Genomic DNA, 16,793 nt, shown 5'->3' on the forward strand with positions numbered 1-16,793 from the left:
ATGTGCATAAGAATGAATGCTATATGCACATTACATCAGTGTAAAAATGGGATCAGACACTGCCCTTGTCCTCCAAAATAAGGCTATGGAAAGCATGAGGATTTTTTGCCGGTTTTGGACGTGGTGGAAAGGGCAATATTATTTCTGCCACTTCAGAAGTGGAGGAAAAAGGTGGAATTTTTTGTGCAACTTCGAAAGTGGTGGAAAAGTGTGCCCTTTCAAATGTGCTCAAAAGAGTGAAAGCTTTTACGCCCTTTTAACCATGTCTAATAACACATATTATTTACACTTGTTGGAAAGGGAAAACATTTAAATGTGTTTAAAAGGGCAAAACTTTGTCTTCCTCTACAGATGTCCAAAACGGTGGCAAAGTGTCCACCCTTTCAAATGCATTTATATTTTTTGCTCTTTTAGATGTGTGAAAGGAGGATATCCATAAAGGTGGAGTTCAAAGGGCAGAATTTCACACTACCCTTTAGGACAAAATCTTCCTTTACGGACGTCTGAAAGGGTGGAATTGGACTGCATGCCCTTTTGGACCCATTTTAGCTTGCAAATGGATTAAAAAGGAGAAAACGTGTGTAGAAAGAAGAAAATGCATGCCTACAACGTAGGTCTTTGGTTTTCAGAAGCCATGCTTTCCATCATTAAGAGTGAGAAATAAGTATAAACTCGAGTTTACAAAGGATAATGCAGAAGCATTAGCTTTTATTTTATGGAATAACTCTCACAAATCAATGTTGGACTAATTAGATGGCGTAGCATTTCATGATAATTGATAGAGAGGATGTTACTTGGAGTTGGATATCTAGCTACCGTATTAGATGGCCATGCCTTTAAGGATATGCCTCTAATGACAATGGTCTCACAAGTAAAAGGCCGAGTTTGCAAAGGATAATGGAGAATCATTAGCTTTTATTTTATGGAATAACTCTCACAATTTAAAGTGGCCGGGCTCTCATATAATTTAGATGGCCGGGCTTCTCATGATAAATGAGTGGTAGCAGAGGGATTATATCTAGCTATCGTGTTGGAGGGGCACGCTTCTAAGGACGATGGTCTCGCAAGTGAGGCCGGGTCCGAAGCCGAGAAGCAGCCCCCACTCGTGGCCCTCTCCCGTGGTGGTGAGCTTCTGCTCCACGGATGTCTTGCGCATCTGGTCCATGATGAAGAGCACGCAGGCGCTAGACATGTTGCCGTACTGGTCAAGCACATGCCTGGTAGAAGCCATCTTGTCCTTGTTGAGTTGGAGCTTCTCTTCGACTTGGTCGAGGATTGCGGGGCCTCCAGGGTGGGCGATCCAGAAGAGGTCGTTGTAAGTGGGAGTGCCTTCCGCCGCCGGGAAAACCTTGGCAAAGGCATCTTTAAGGATGGAGCCGATGTTCTTGGAGATGATGGCGGGCACGTCTTTAAGGAGGTGGAACGTGAGGCCGACTTCGCGTAGGTGGCCATCGATGGCGCCGTCGCTGTCCGGCATGATGTCGGCCCCCGTCCAATGGATTTCGAACCAGGGTGTTTCGAGTTGGGGGATGGGGTCGGAGCCTACGATGAGGGCGGAGGCGCCATCGCCGAAGAGGGCTTGGCCCACGAGGCTGTCGAGGTGGGTGTCGCTGGGCCCCCGGAAAGTGATGGCCGTGATCTCGCTGCACACCACGAGCACACGAGCGCCCTTGTTGTTTTCTGCCAGGTCCTTGGCGATCCTGAGCACAGTGCCGCCTCCGTAGCAGCCTTGCTGGTAGAGCATGAGTCTCTTGACGGAGCTTCGGAGACCCAGCAGCTTGGTGAGCGCCCAGTCCGCACCGGGCATGTCAACCCCAGCGGTGGTGCAGAAGACGAGGTGCGTGATCTTGGACATGGGCTGGCCCCATTCCTTGATGGCCTTGGCCGCGGCTTCCTTGGCGAGCTTAGGCACCTCCAGCACCACCATGTCCTGCCTCACGTCCAGCGACTTCTCCCAGTATCCGCAAATGCTGGGGTTGGCCTTGAGTATCTCCTCGTTGAGATAGAGGTGCCTCTTGGTGATGCACGACTTGTCACCTGCATGCATGCATGGAGCATGAGATTATATATATATATATATATATATATATATATATATATATTTGCAATTGCTTATAGCAATTAAGGCAGCATACTACTACTAGTTACTAACTTTGAATTGAAGCTGCTGCATGCTAGCTGCACATGCTCAAATAATTACATGAAGGCGGCAAGAAGCTATAAGTCTTACACATGCGCTGGAACTTCTGTTTGAGCTCGATCTTGTCGTTGCTGTTGGTGATGTTGAAGTAGAAGTCCGGGTAATCCTTCTGGTAGAAGACGTTGGGTGGAACAGCGGTGCCGATGGCCATCACAGTGGCAGGACCATCAGATCGCTCCATTTTGCGAGGGATGATCGACAGCTTGTTGCAGGTGGTCGTAGCTGGCGCTGGCGCCATATTATAATTATTGTGAAGAAGAAGCCGCCGCAGCAGCTGCTGCTGATCAAAGCTGTAATATATACGTACAAGCGATTGTGCAAGTGAAAAGTAGAAGCTGCAGCGATGGATAGGTAGGTGCGTGGGAAGCAACACGGCTACGGGGCGTGTCATAAACGGCACGCAGGTTCCGTAATGAGCTTGCCTTTGATATTTTTTCCTTTATTTTTTGGTTTTTTTTCTCCGTCAGGTCTTATTCCATTAGTTCCACCTGCACAAGAATGAATTTTGTCCAACTTTGAATTTTGTCCAACTTTGAAAAAAAAAGCTTTTTTGCGTTTCTTGATCGAATGCCCTCCATTCAACCGTACAGCAAAAGAGTGGGTACGTTCATGTTTAGAGTCCCAATTACATGTTTCACATAAGTTCATGGCTAAGGTCCACTAGAACATCTCTCTCTATTCCTTGAAAAGGACATTGCTAGAATTGTCAATTGTTTGAATCTCTTCAAAGTTTTAGGTCATGGAGATTTTAGATAGTCCTACATAAAAGTTTGAAGATTGAAAATCGTATCCATACAAGATTCTAAGAGGAGTCAAGTCCAAAATGAAAGTGCGATGTATAATGAAAAGCATTATTCTTGCTCCTTGATGCTTCTCATACGCACATAAAAGGAAATCATATCGTGAAACATATCAACTTGTGTACATTAACTTTCATTTCATTAGTACAACCCTTTTTTAATATTCTCATGATCATGCATGCATGCACAAACACAACACAGAGACACCCATCTTATATATGATCAAGCTCTTTGTGTGTGTGTGTGTGAGTGTGCGCGTGCATACGTGAAATTATTCATGTGCGTGTGTTGCATAGGTGCGTAAGCGCTACAAAGAGTTATCACGGTACGTAGGTACTATGGGGGATCATTATATATTGAGTCATGTCCCTTATACTTGTGGGATTCTATGCTCGGAGTTTTCATGTTTGAGCTTGTTTCTCTATAGTTTTTTAACTTTTCATATTTTAGCACTTTAATTAATTCTGTAATTTAACATGTTTAATCATATAATCTCATGGCCGTAGTCTCTTTGTTTGTAGGAAGGACAATCCTAAAATTGACACACATTTGAATATCTCTTAAAGGTTTAGGTGATGGAGATCTTAGGTACATTGAAAATAGTATCCATACAAGATTCTAAGAGGAGCCACATCCAAAATAATCATATCATGAAAGATATCAGCATCATGTGAACATTGACTTTTCTTTCACTAGAGCAAGTGTTCCTTTATGAGAAGCACACAAAACCTAGCAAGTTTCCAAAAGAAAAAAGGAGGGGTATGAGTGAGATATCAAGAAAGATCAAATCCTTAGAAAAAAAGAAAGATCAAATCCTTAGGAAAATCAAGAAAGATCAAATCCTTAGGAAAATCAAGAAAGATCAAATCCTTAGGAAAAAAAAACCTTGTAATAGGAAATTTCTTTATCCTATTTAATCAGCCAAAAATAGTGCCTTGACATTTCACATTCGATCAAATCCTTAGGAAAATCAAGAAAGATCAAATCCTTAGAAAAAAAAACCTTGTAAGAGGAAATTTCTTTATCCTATTTAATCAGCCAAAAATAGTGCCTTGACATTTCACATTCAAGACTATCTTATCGTAATTATTCAAGCTTTCTTATCTATAAGACTATAATTATTTCCTTAATTCTGTATGTTTCACATACGTTCATGTTACATGTTTCTATTTGTTGAGAGGACACTGCTAGGATTTTAATTCATTTGAATCTCTTAAAATTTTATGTGATGGAGATTTTAAATAGTTCTACAAAAATTTTGAAGATTGAAAATAGTATCCATAGAAGATTAACTTAAAAATGAAAGTGCAACATACAATTCATTAATAAAAAACATTATTCTTTCTCCTTGATGCTTCTTATATGCACATTGAAGGAAATCATATATGCAAATAACACATGGGAATCGGTGACCTCAGGTGTGTTGATGGCCTCAATGCCAAGAAAGTATCTCTGCTCACCCAAATACTTTGTGTCAAACTTCTTCTTAACAGCATCTTCCTCTTCATTGTCACCCCCAACAATCATGTCATGCACATAGATGGTGACCACAATCCCCTTATCACTCTTTCACACATAGAGTGAGAATGATCAACATTTGCCATGTGAAAACCAATGGTGATAAGATACTATGCAATCTTATCATGCCATGCCCTCGATGACTACTTCAAGCCATACAAAGCTTTACGTAACTTGCACACATAATCTGCGTGGTTCAAATCCACATAAGTAAGTGGCTATTCCAAATATACTTCTTCTTGGAACTGATACAAGAACACATTCTTTACATCGATCTGATGTAGAACCTAACCTTTTGATTCAGCTCGTCATAATAAATGATATAGATCTGTTCATACCCTTTGGCAAACTAATCTTGCCTTGTAACTGCTAATGTTTCTATCTGAGTTGTGCTTCTTTGTTTGTAGAAAGGGCTCGTAATTAGACTACTCATAGGGTACTAACAGACTACTAATAGGATACTAATATGCTATTACTAGTGTGCTTCACTCATTTGGTACTACTTAGAATTCCCAACCTCCTCTGTATTAAAAACAAAATTGTCCCTGATGCTCATAGCATCACTGAGAATCTCATGGTTTCCTTCATAGGTGGCATCATCAAAGATGTCATCATTTGTGTGCACACTTGGTGGTACGGGCTCGATAATATGATATTTCCATTGTTGCAACATCTTTTCCATGCACCATGCATGCAAGCACTACAAAAACATGATAAATTTTGTGCTCTAATGCTCGTGTTGTTAGTCATTGAGAACCCATTAACGCAATGTATAGCAAATGTTTTATCAACAAGCTAGTAGTCCCACAAAACTAATCTATCAACTTCTGTAGCCTTCACATACCGAAAAAATCTCACCACCAGAGATATTTACTTTGATGGGTAGGAAGCTTGAGTTGCATTTGAAAAATTCGATTGAAGAAAGTTGACCACGTCAACAACACACTCTAGTCGCACAGCATCCACTTTCAATTGTTCATGTGTGAGGGCACTCTTCACAATAGCCCCTACTCCATCATGCTCACCCTTACCATGTCCCAGCTAAAAAAATTCCACGTCATCTTCAACCCAGTAAAACCATGATATCTCTCGACAAAATAAAATGGTCTCTTTGTCGTGACTTGGGATGCTACACCATTTGACCAAACATAGTGCTCTCGTAAAACAGTACATCCTATTTCTCCATTCACGTATAATGAAGCATAAAACAATGTTGCACAAATAGAGTATCATGCTTCATATCATCAGAAAAAAAGAAATGGACAGTTTTTTGAATCTCACCCTCAGTTCGAATGTACATTATGTGCACAAGAATAGTTACCTGCTTTGAATACCAATGCATATATTGGATCTCTTTTTGCTTTTGAAATGAGTAGTTCTTAGCAAATTCAACAACATCAGATGAAAAATGCAACACACACTCTCTAAACTGCTCAACTTGCCACTTGTATATAAAGTTGTGTTGAATAAACTTTGCAAGGTGAGTCAAAAACAAGTGTACTGATTCTTTGCAGCTCATTTGTGTGATTATCAACTCTTTCCTTTTCTTTGTTGTTCCACCCCTACCCTTGTAAGCCACATCCTCAAAAACCTTCACTCGAACAACTATTTCACTACTATCACAAATCTCACATTGGCAAAAAACTAATTTTTTTGGCCCACGCTTTTCTCATTGTCCCAGTGTGCAGTCGAGATGATGAAAACTAGAAGGTATAGGCTTTTCAGATAGCGCACCTTCCCAAATAGACATAACACTTTTGAAGGTGTGATCAATAGATCTGCATGTTGAACTACCACCATTGCGTTGGCATATATTATAGTTGCACAAACAACCTGCTTTATGAAATCCATTACTATGCTGTTGCATAAAGTTCATTGAATCTTTGAGGAAGATCATTTGTACATGTTGAATATAGTAACATGTGTATCTATCTTTTAAAAGGCTTCAAGTATTCCAATGAGCATTGTTGAATTGCAATATCTAGGTTCTCTCCTTTGAATTCCACCAAGAAATGTTCTACCTGCAGCAATAGAAAAGTTTGTGTTTATTACATTACATAATAATGTTGAAACAGAGGTTATTAGCATAAAATATTACTAGTAATCCAAAGAGACATGAGTACTTATTAGTAGACTGAACTACTATTTATAGTAAGCAAGACTACTAATAAGTAGATTAAACTACTGTATAGAGCATTGAACTACTAATTCATAGACAAGACACTAATTAGTGGACTAGACTATTGTTTAGGAGGTAAATTCTAATTAGTAGACTCGACTACTACTTAGTAGATTGAACTACTGTTTGGAGATTGAACTAATAATTAGTATCATGTCTACTATTATCAGTATGCAATCTACTAATTAGTAGTTGCCTCCTAAACAGTAGTTCAAAATACTAATTAGTAGTCCACTTTACTAACTAGTAGCTCGTAATAAGTAGTTCAATCACCAAAACAGTAGTCCAATCTACTAATTAACTCCTAAACAATAGTCCAGTCTACTAGTTACTAGTCTTCTCTACTACAATCAAGAGTCCACTCTTCTAATTAGTAGTCCTAGCTATTATAATGAGTAGTCGAGTCTACTAAATTGTTGTTCAGCTTTTTAATTAGTAGTACAGCCTTTTAAATAATATTTCATAACATTCTAGTAATAACTAGTCCAACAACTAGTAGTCCTATCAACAATCAATCCATAGCTAGTAGAAGAGGCATACTTGAGGGACTAGCAAGTCCACTCTACTAACTAGTAACTAGTAATTAGGTCAATAACCAAAACAATAGTCCAATCTACTAATTACTAGTAACTAGTAATTAAATTAGGTCAATAACCAAAATAGTAGTCCAATCTACTAATTAACTCCTAAACAATACTCCAATCTACTTATTAGTAGTCTTCTCTATGACAATCAGTAGTCCAGTCTACTAATTAGTAGTCCTATCTACTATAGTGAGTATTCCAATCTATTAAATCGTTGTCTAGTACTTTCAATCGTTGTCGTGTCTAGAATAATGAGTATTCCAATAGGCCTCTTATGCTAGCCCGCTTATGCATAGACTTATTATGCATAAGCCCTATTATGCATAATGAACCAATGTTTTGATTTTATATGAAAATCTTTCCTAGGTCTATTCAAGGCGAACGACCTCCAAGGGCGTAGGCCACGCATCCTTTTCATACGGATTCGACTAGTAGAGGTAAACCCTCTTTGTTTATGCTTCTTCTATTTGTGTTTTTGCACCCTTGGGTGTGTCGGGGATCAGGTTTAGGGTTAAGGTATGCATACGGCCGGCCTTATGCATACAACATACAGCTTATGCATACAACCTATGCATACAGCTTTTGCATAGACAGTGTGCATAGGCCATTTGCCATTTGTATATGGCTTATGCATAGACCATATGCATAGGCCGTATGCATAGGTATTATGCATACCGCATACGGCATACGGCTTATGCATAGGCTATATGCCGTGTGCATACGGCTTATGCATAGGCCGTATGCCGTATGCATAGGCCTTATGCATATGGCATATGGCTTATCATAAGCCTATGCATATGGCATACGGCATATGGCCTTTGCATAGGATTTATGCATAGGCCTCATGTATAGGCTGTATTCATAGGCCATATGGCATATACCGTATGCATAGGCCATATGCCATATACCGTATGCATAGGCCTTATGCATACTCCATACAGCTTATGCATATGGCCTATGCATACGGCATATGTCTTATGCATAGGAAATATGCATACAGCTTATGCATAGGCCCTATGCCATATGTATACAGCGTATGCATAGGCCTTTTGCATACGGCACACAGCCTATACATACAGCTTATGCATAGGCCTATGTTAAAGCTGTATGCATTGGTCTTATGAATAGGCCTTATTATGCATAGGCCTTACGCATACGGCTTGTGCATAGCCTTATTATGCATAGGCCCTATGCATAGGCCGTATGCTATATTCATACAGCTTATGCATACGGCCTATGCATAGGCCTTATGCATATGGCATACAGCCTATGCATTTAGCTTATGCATAGGCCGTATGTCGTAAGCATATGGCCTATATGCATGTATATGAAGGTCGTATGCATACGGCCTTCATATACAGCTTATGATACGGCCTATGCAAAAAGATATGGGGCATTGTTATATGCCATCTAGAATGCTGCTTATGTCAAGCTTGGAGTGGTTATTCGCGAGAGTAAGTGGTTATAGTGGAGGGGGAGTCCTCAATTTTCTCACTATCCTTCTCTTGCAAAAGAGGAGGCTTTAGTAGTGGGGAGCGTGTGGAAAGCCCTCATCAGAAGCTATAATCCGAAAGAGACATTGTCCACCCTACTTGTCTAAGAAGCATTGTAGGAGGTCGTAACAATGTCCTAATATCAGAGGTTGTATTTTTTGTCTAAGCTTGTGTTGTTGTTTTCTCTTGGTTGGCTTGACATATACAAGGTAAGTGGCCTTATTCATTCAACCTTATGTTTATTACACCCTAGGGTGCCAGGTTTAGGAAATGGACTTATGCATACAGATGTGGGGCATTGTTATATACCATCTAGAATGCTGCTTATGTCAGGTTAGGAGTGGTTATCCGTTGCGAGTAGGTGGTTATAGTGGAGGGGGATCCCTCGCTCTTCTCACTATCCTTCTCTTGCAAAAGAGGAGTTGCCTTTAGCTTTAATTGTGGGGAGCATGTGGAAAGTCCTCAGAAGCTATAATCCGAAAAATGCAACACACACTCTCTAAACTGCTCAACTTGCCACTTGTATATAAAGTTGTGTCGAATAAACTTTGCAAGGTGAGTCCAAAACAAGTGTACTGATTCTTTGCAGCTCATTTGTGTGATTATCAACTCTTTCCTTTTCTTTGTTGTTCCACCCCTACTCTTGTAAGCCACATCCTCAAAAACCTTCACTCAAACGACTATTTCACTACTATCACAAATCTCACGTTGGCAAAAAACTAATTTTTTTGGCCCATGCTTTTCTTGTTGTCCCAGTGTGCAGTCGAGATGATGAAAACTAGAAGGTATAGGCTTTTCACATAGCGCACCTTCCCAAATAGACATAACACTTTTGAAGGTATGATCAATAGATCTGCATGTTGAACTACCACCATTGCTTTGGCATATCTTATAGTTGCACAAACAACCTGCTTTATGAAATCCATTACTATGCTGTTGCATAAAGTTCATTGAATCTTTGAGGAAGATCATTTGTACATGTTGAATATAGTAACATGTGTATCTATCTTTTAAAAGGCTTCGAGTATTCCAATGAGCATTGTTGAATTGCAATAACTAGGTTCTCTACTTTTTTGAATTCCACCAAGAAATGTTCTACCTGCAGCAATAGAAAATTTTGTGTTTATTACATTACATAATAATGTTGAAACAGAGGTAATTAGCATAAAATATTACTAGTAATCCAAAGAGACATGAGTACTAATTAGTAGACTGAACTACTATTTATAGTAAGCAAGACTACTAATTAGTAGATTAAACTACTGTATAGAGCACTGAACTACTAATTCATAGACAAGGCACTAATTAGTGGACTGGACTATTGTTTAGGAGGTAAATTCTAATTAGTAGACTTGACTACTACTTAGTAGATTGAACTAATAATTAGTATCATGTCTACTATTATTAGTATGCAATTTACTAATTAGTAGTTGCCTCCTAAACAGTAGTTCAAAATACTAATTAGTAGTCCACTCTACTAACTAGTAGCTCGTAATAAGTAGTTCAATCACCAAAATAGTAGTCCAATCTACTAATTAACTCCTAAACAATAGTCCAGTCTACTAGTTAGTAGTCTTCTCTATTACAATCAGTTGTCCACTCTACTAATTAGTAGTCCTAGCTATTATAATGAGTAGTCCAGTCTACTAAATTGTTGTTCAGCATTTTAATTAGTAGTACAGTCTTTTAAATAATATTTCATAACATTCTAGTAATAACTAGTCCCACAACTAGTAGTCCTATCAACAATCAATCCATAGCTAGTAGAAGAGGCATACTTGAGGGACTAGCAAGTCCACTCTACTAACTAGTAACTAGGAATTAGGTCAATCACCAAAACAATAGTCCAATCTACTAATTAACTCCTAAACAATACTCCAATCTACTAATTAGTAGTCTTCTCTATTACAATCACTAGTCTAGTCTACTAATTAGTAGTCCTATCTACTATACTGAGTATTCCAATCTATTAAATCGTTGTCTAGTACTTTCAATCGTTGTCGTGTCTACAATAATGAGTATTCCAATAGGCCTCTTATGCTAGCCCGCTTATGCAATAGGGCTTATGCATAGACTTATTATGCATAAGCCCTATTATGCATAATGAACCAATGTTTTGATTTTATATGAAAATCTTTCCTAGGTCTATTCAAGGCGAACGACCTCCAAGGGCGTAGGCCACGCATCCCTTTCATACGGATTCGGCTAGTAGAGATAAGTCCTCTCTGTTTATGCTTCTTCTATTTGTGTTTTTGCACCCTTGGGTGTGTCAGGGATCAGGTTTATGGTTAAGGTATACATAGGCCATATGCATACGGCCCTATGCATACACCATACAGCTTATTCATACAACCTATGGATACGGCTTTTGCATAGGCAATATGCATAGGCCATATGCCATATGTATATGGCTTGTGCATAGGTATTATGCATACGGCATACGGCATACAGCTTATGCATAGGCCCTATGCATAGGCTACATGCCGTGTGCATATGGCTTATGCATAGGCCGTATGCCGTATGCATAGGCCTTATGCATATGGCATACGGCTTATGCATACGGCATACCGCCTATGCATAGGATTTATGCATAGGGTGTATTCATAGGCCATATGGCATATACCGTATGCATAGGCCTTATGCATAGGCCATATGCCATATACCGTATGCATAGGCTGTAACGCTTGTGACCGACTGCAAACCGGATGGCCACACGGGGCTTTAGCGTCAACGCCTCGATCGAAGCGTCGAGGACATGGCCATCTGGGGTTCAGTGGGAGAGGACGCCCATGCGGAGTCATGGGCGGCCAGGCTAGTGTGGACGGTAGGCCACACACTATATAGCCTGGGGGATGAGGGGCAATCCTCATTCTTCCCCTATGGCTGGGTGGTGAGCCAGAGGCCGTCCCCTCTTGTGGTAACGCCCGTAGTGGTGTTACGATAATCTAACACAGGTATCAGAGCATCAGTTTCGATTGGGTCAGGGTCCGTGCGTGACCGGGGGACCGGAGCCCACTCAATGGTTTTCAACCATTCAAAAATCTTATCCTTATCTCCATAATCGAATGTGTGGAGGGAGGCAGCCAGAATGGGGAAGGAAGAATTCTCTCTCTCTTTCTCTCTCTCTCTCTCTCTCTCTCTCTCTCTCTCTCTCCGTCGCACACACCAAAGCAATAATTTGCACAGGTAAGCATTTTCCATTTTTTTTGCTTTGAAGCTTGTCTGCAAAACAATAGTTTTCGTATGGTGTAGAGAGAGAGGTCGTCTGGTGTAGAGAGAGAATGGCTGTGAAGAGAGAGAGGTGACTTAAGCTTCGCGCCTGGTGCAGCTGTGAAAGAAAAAGAAGTGGCTGCCTGGTGCTATCGACGGCCAGCCCACAGGCGACCAGCCTAAACACGACCAGGCGGCCAGCCAAATGAAAAGAGAAACATTGACTGCGAAGACCAGCCTCGAACCGTCTGGTGTAGAGAGCTGGAGTCGTCTGGTGTAAACCATTGTGTGTGGGGACATAACCACGATGGGCAGCCAGCCACAATCGGCGGCCAGCGACGGGCGGCCATCCACGACCAGGCACAGCCACGCAGCGACGGCCAGCCAGGCCACGCAGCCACAATCAGCGGCGGCCACTCCTGACGGCGGGCGACCGGCCTGGCCACAACAGGCGGCCTGCCTGGCCCATAGGCGACCAGCCTTTATTTTTTATTTTCATTTTATTTTATTGTTTTTTTATAAGAAAATAAATTCAAACGAACACCTCTCTCTCGGTAGTGGAGGGATAATCCTGGCGGTTGGCGAGGGATAATCCAGGGTGTTTCAGGCACAGGATCCCGAGGAGATTAATTTTTTTCATGAGTTGCAAGCACCTTTCTCTCAGATCGGAGCATCCCGGAGTAGCGACGCTTGTTGAGGCTCGCAGCGCAACACAAATCGGCGGGTCGACGACAGTCGCAGGCGACCGTAAGGGGGTGACTATTCTCTCTACACTAGTGCTCAATTTATTAGCATTTTTTTTGTAATTTCCGAGTTCGCGCATTGTCTTTTGTGCAAGAATTAAAGATGTCTGCTAGGCGTAGTGTGTCCCCACCGCCTTCTACTTTTCAAACATTGTGAAAAGGTTTAAAAAAATTAGCCTTTTAGATACGCTGGAAAGGTTGGTAGTTTTTTCCCCCTTTCAGACATGGTAGAAAGGCCAAAAAACTTAGGTTCAAGACTTTAGACCTAATGGAAAGCGTGAGGATTTTTTGCCGGTTTTGGACATGGTGGAAAGGGCAATATTATTTCTGCCACTTCAGAAGTGGAGGAAAAAGGTGGAATTTTTTGTGCAACTTCAAAAGTGGTGGAAAAGTGTGCCCTTTCAAATGTGCTCGAAAGAGTGAAAGCTTTTACGCCCTTTTAACCATGTCTAATAACACGTATTATTTACACTTGTTGGAAAGGGAAAACATTTAAATGTGTTTAAAAGGGCAAAACTTTGTCTTCCTCTACAGATGTCCAAAACGGTGGCAAAGTGTCCACCCTTTCAAATGCATTTATATTTTTTGCTCTTTTAGATGTGTGAAAGGAGGATATCCATAAAGGTGGAGTTCAAAGGGCAGAATTTCACACTACCCTTTAGGACAAAATCTTCCTTTACGGACGTTTGAAAGGGTGGAATTGGACTGCATGCCCTTTTGGACCCATTTTAGCTTGCAAATGGATTAAAAAGGAGAAAACGTGTGTAGAAAGAAGAAAATGCATGCCTACAACGTAGGTCTTTGGTTTTCAGAAGCCATGCTTTCCATCATTAAGAGTGAGAAATAAGTATAAACTCGAGTTTACAAAGGATAATGCAGAAGCATTAGCTTTTATTTTATGGAATAACTCTCACAAATCAATGTTGGACTAATTAGATGGCGTAGCATTTCATGATAATTGATAGAGAGGATGTTACTTGGAGTTGGATATCTAGCTACCGTATTAGATGGCCATGCCTTTAAGGATATGCCTCTAATGACAATGGTCTCACAAGTAAAAGGCCGAGTTTGCAAAGGATAATGGAGAATCATTAGCTTTTATTTTATGGAATAACTCTCACAATTTAAAGTGGCCGGGCTCTCATATAATTTAGATGGCCGGGCTTCTCATGATAAATGAGTGGTAGCAGAGGGATTATATCTAGCTATCGTGTTGGAGGGGCACGCTTCTAAGGACGATGGTCTCGCAAGTGAGGCCGGGTCCGAAGCCGAGAAGCAGCCCCCACTCGTGGCCCTCTCCCGTGGTGGTGAGCTTCTGCTCCACGGATGTCTTGCGCATCTGGTCCATGATGAAGAGCACGCAGGCGCTAGACATGTTGCCGTACTGGTCAAGCACATGCCTGGTAGAAGCCATCTTGTCCTTGTTGAGTTGGAGCTTCTCTTCGACTTGGTCGAGGATTGCGGGGCCTCCAGGGTGGGCGATCCAGAAGAGGTCGTTGTAAGTGGGAGTGCCTTCCGCCGCCGGGAAAACCTTGGCAAAGGCATCTTTAAGGATGGAGCCGATGTTCTTGGAGATGATGGCGGGCACGTCTTTAAGGAGGTGGAACGTGAGGCCGACTTCGCGTAGGTGGCCATCGATGGCGCCGTCGCTGTCCGGCATGATGTCGGCCCCCGTCCAATGGATTTCGAACCAGGGTGTTTCGAGTTGGGGGATGGGGTCGGAGCCTACGATGAGGGCGGAGGCGCCATCGCCGAAGAGGGCTTGGCCCACGAGGCTGTCGAGGTGGGTGTCGCTGGGCCCCCGGAAAGTGATGGCCGTGATCTCGCTGCACACCACGAGCACACGAGCGCCCTTGTTGTTTTCTGCCAGGTCCTTGGCGATCCTGAGCACAGTGCCGCCTCCGTAGCAGCCTTGCTGGTAGAGCATGAGTCTCTTGACGGAGCTTCGGAGACCCAGCAGCTTGGTGAGCGCCCAGTCCGCACCGGGCATGTCAACCCCAGCGGTGGTGCAGAAGACGAGGTGCGTGATCTTGGACATGGGCTGGCCCCATTCCTTGATGGCCTTGGCCGCGGCTTCCTTGGCGAGCTTAGGCACCTCCAGCACCACCATGTCCTGCCTCACGTCCAGCGACTTCTCCCAGTATCCGCAAATGCTGGGGTTGGCCTTGAGTATCTCCTCGTTGAGATAGAGGTGCCTCTTGGTGATGCACGACTTGTCACCTGCATGCATGCATGGAGCATGAGATTATATATATATATATATATATATATATATATATATATATTTGCAATTGCTTATAGCAATTAAGGCAGCATACTACTACTAGTTACTAACTTTGAATTGAAGCTGCTGCATGCTAGCTGCACATGCTCAAATAATTACATGAAGGCGGCAAGAAGCTATAAGTCTTACACATGCGCTGGAACTTCTGTTTGAGCTCGATCTTGTCGTTGCTGTTGGTGATGTTGAAGTAGAAGTCCGGGTAATCCTTCTGGTAGAAGACGTTGGGTGGAACAGCGGTGCCGATGGCCATCACAGTGGCAGGACCATCAGATCGCTCCATTTTGCGAGGGATGATCGACAGCTTGTTGCAGGTGGTCGTAGCTGGCGCTGGCGCCATATTATAATTATTGTGAAGAAGAAGCCGCCGCAGCAGCTGCTGCTGATCAAAGCTGTAATATATACGTACAAGCGATTGTGCAAGTGAAAAGTAGAAGCTGCAGCGATGGATAGGTAGGTGCGTGGGAAGCAACACGGCTACGGGGCGTGTCATAAACGGCACGCAGGTTCCGTAATGAGCTTGCCTTTGATATTTTTTCCTTTATTTTTTGGTTTTTTTTCTCCGTCAGGTCTTATTCCATTAGTTCCACCTGCACAAGAATGAATTTTGTCCAACTTTGAATTTTGTCCAACTTTGAAAAAGAAAGCTTTTTTGCGTTTCTTGATCGAATGCCCTCCATTCAACCGTACAGCAAAAGAGTGGGTACGTTCATGTTTAGAGTCCCAATTACATGTTTCACATAAGTTCATGGCTAAGGTCCACTAGAACATCTCTCTCTATTCCTTGAAAAGGACATTGCTAGAATTGTCAATTGTTTGAATCTCTTCAAAGTTTTAGGTCATGGAGATTTTAGATAGTCCTACATAAAAGTTTGAAGATTGAAAATCGTATCCATACAAGATTCTAAGAGGAGTCAAGTCCAAAATGAAAGTGCGATGTATAATGAAAAGCATTATTCTTGCTCCTTGATGCTTCTCATACGCACATAAAAGGAAATCATATCGTGAAACATATCAACTTGTGTACATTAACTTTCATTTCATTATTACAACCCTTTTTTAATATTCTCATGATCATGCACGCATGCACAAACACAACACAGAGACACCCATCTTATATATGATCAAGCTCTTTGTGTGTGTGTGTGTGTGTGCGCGTGTGCATACGTGAAATTATTCATGTGCGTGTGTTGCACAGGTGCGTAAGCACTACAAAGAGTTATCACGGTACGGAGGTACTATGGGGGATCATTATATATTCAGTCATGTCCCTTATACTTGTGGGATTCTATGCTCGGAGTTTTCATGTTTGAGCTTGTTTCTCTATAGTTTTTTAACTTTTCATATTTTAGCACTTTAATTAATTCCGTAATTTAACATGTTTAATCATATAATCTCATGGCCGTAGTCTCTTTGTTTGTAGGAAGGACAATCCTAAAATTGACACACATTTGAATATCTCTTAAAAGTTTAGGTGATGGAGATCTTAGGTACATTGAAAATAGTATCCATACAAGATTCTAAGAGGAGCCACATCCAAAATAATCATGTCATGAAAGATATCAGCATCATGTGAACATTGACTTTTCTTTCACTAGAGCAAGTGTTCCTTTATGAGAAGCACACAAAACCTAGCAAGTTTCCAAAAGAAAAAAGGAGGGGTATGAGTGAGATATCAAGAAAGATCAAATCCTTAGAAAAAAAGAAAGATCAAATCCTTAGGAAAATCAAGAAAGATCGAATCCTTAGGAAAAAAAACCTTGTAATAGGAAATTTCTTTATCCT

At 41.5% G+C, this 16,793-nt stretch overlaps 2 protein-coding genes across 2 annotated transcripts; both read right to left on the bottom strand.

The window, feature by feature from the left end:
* Positions 1–688: 688 nt before the first annotated feature.
* Positions 689–2,549, bottom strand: LOC147613177 (chalcone synthase 6-like). The gene is made up of 2 exons (XM_086782054.1): positions 2,231–2,549; positions 689–2,037 (listed from the first exon to the last, which is right to left on the bottom strand). The coding sequence occupies exons 1-2, from the start codon at positions 2,436–2,438 to the stop codon at positions 1,019–1,021; spliced, it is 1,227 nt and encodes a 408-aa protein (XP_086638180.1). The 5' UTR covers positions 2,439–2,549; the 3' UTR covers positions 689–1,018.
* An 11,049-nt stretch (positions 2,550–13,598) lies between these two features.
* Positions 13,599–15,459, bottom strand: LOC147613178 (chalcone synthase 6-like). The gene is made up of 2 exons (XM_086782055.1): positions 15,141–15,459; positions 13,599–14,947 (listed from the first exon to the last, which is right to left on the bottom strand). The coding sequence occupies exons 1-2, from the start codon at positions 15,346–15,348 to the stop codon at positions 13,929–13,931; spliced, it is 1,227 nt and encodes a 408-aa protein (XP_086638181.1). The 5' UTR covers positions 15,349–15,459; the 3' UTR covers positions 13,599–13,928.
* Between the last annotated feature and the right edge of the window lie 1,334 nt (positions 15,460–16,793).

Source organism: Cibotium barometz, chromosome 44 (assembly GCF_041138505.1).
Source record: "Cibotium barometz isolate CiBa-2024 chromosome 44, ASM4113850v1, whole genome shotgun sequence".
Classification (NCBI taxonomy): domain Eukaryota; kingdom Viridiplantae; phylum Streptophyta; class Polypodiopsida; order Cyatheales; family Cibotiaceae; genus Cibotium; species Cibotium barometz.

Coding starts and splice junctions, on each gene's coding strand:
- LOC147613177 (XM_086782054.1), bottom strand. CDS start 2,438: ATGGCGCCAGCGCCAGCTACGACCACCTGCAACAAGCTGTCGATCATC. Junction 2,038..2,230: donor ACAGAAGTTCCAGCGCATGT/GTAAGACTTATA, acceptor GCATGCATGCAG/GTGACAAGTCGTGCATCACC.
- LOC147613178 (XM_086782055.1), bottom strand. CDS start 15,348: ATGGCGCCAGCGCCAGCTACGACCACCTGCAACAAGCTGTCGATCATC. Junction 14,948..15,140: donor ACAGAAGTTCCAGCGCATGT/GTAAGACTTATA, acceptor GCATGCATGCAG/GTGACAAGTCGTGCATCACC.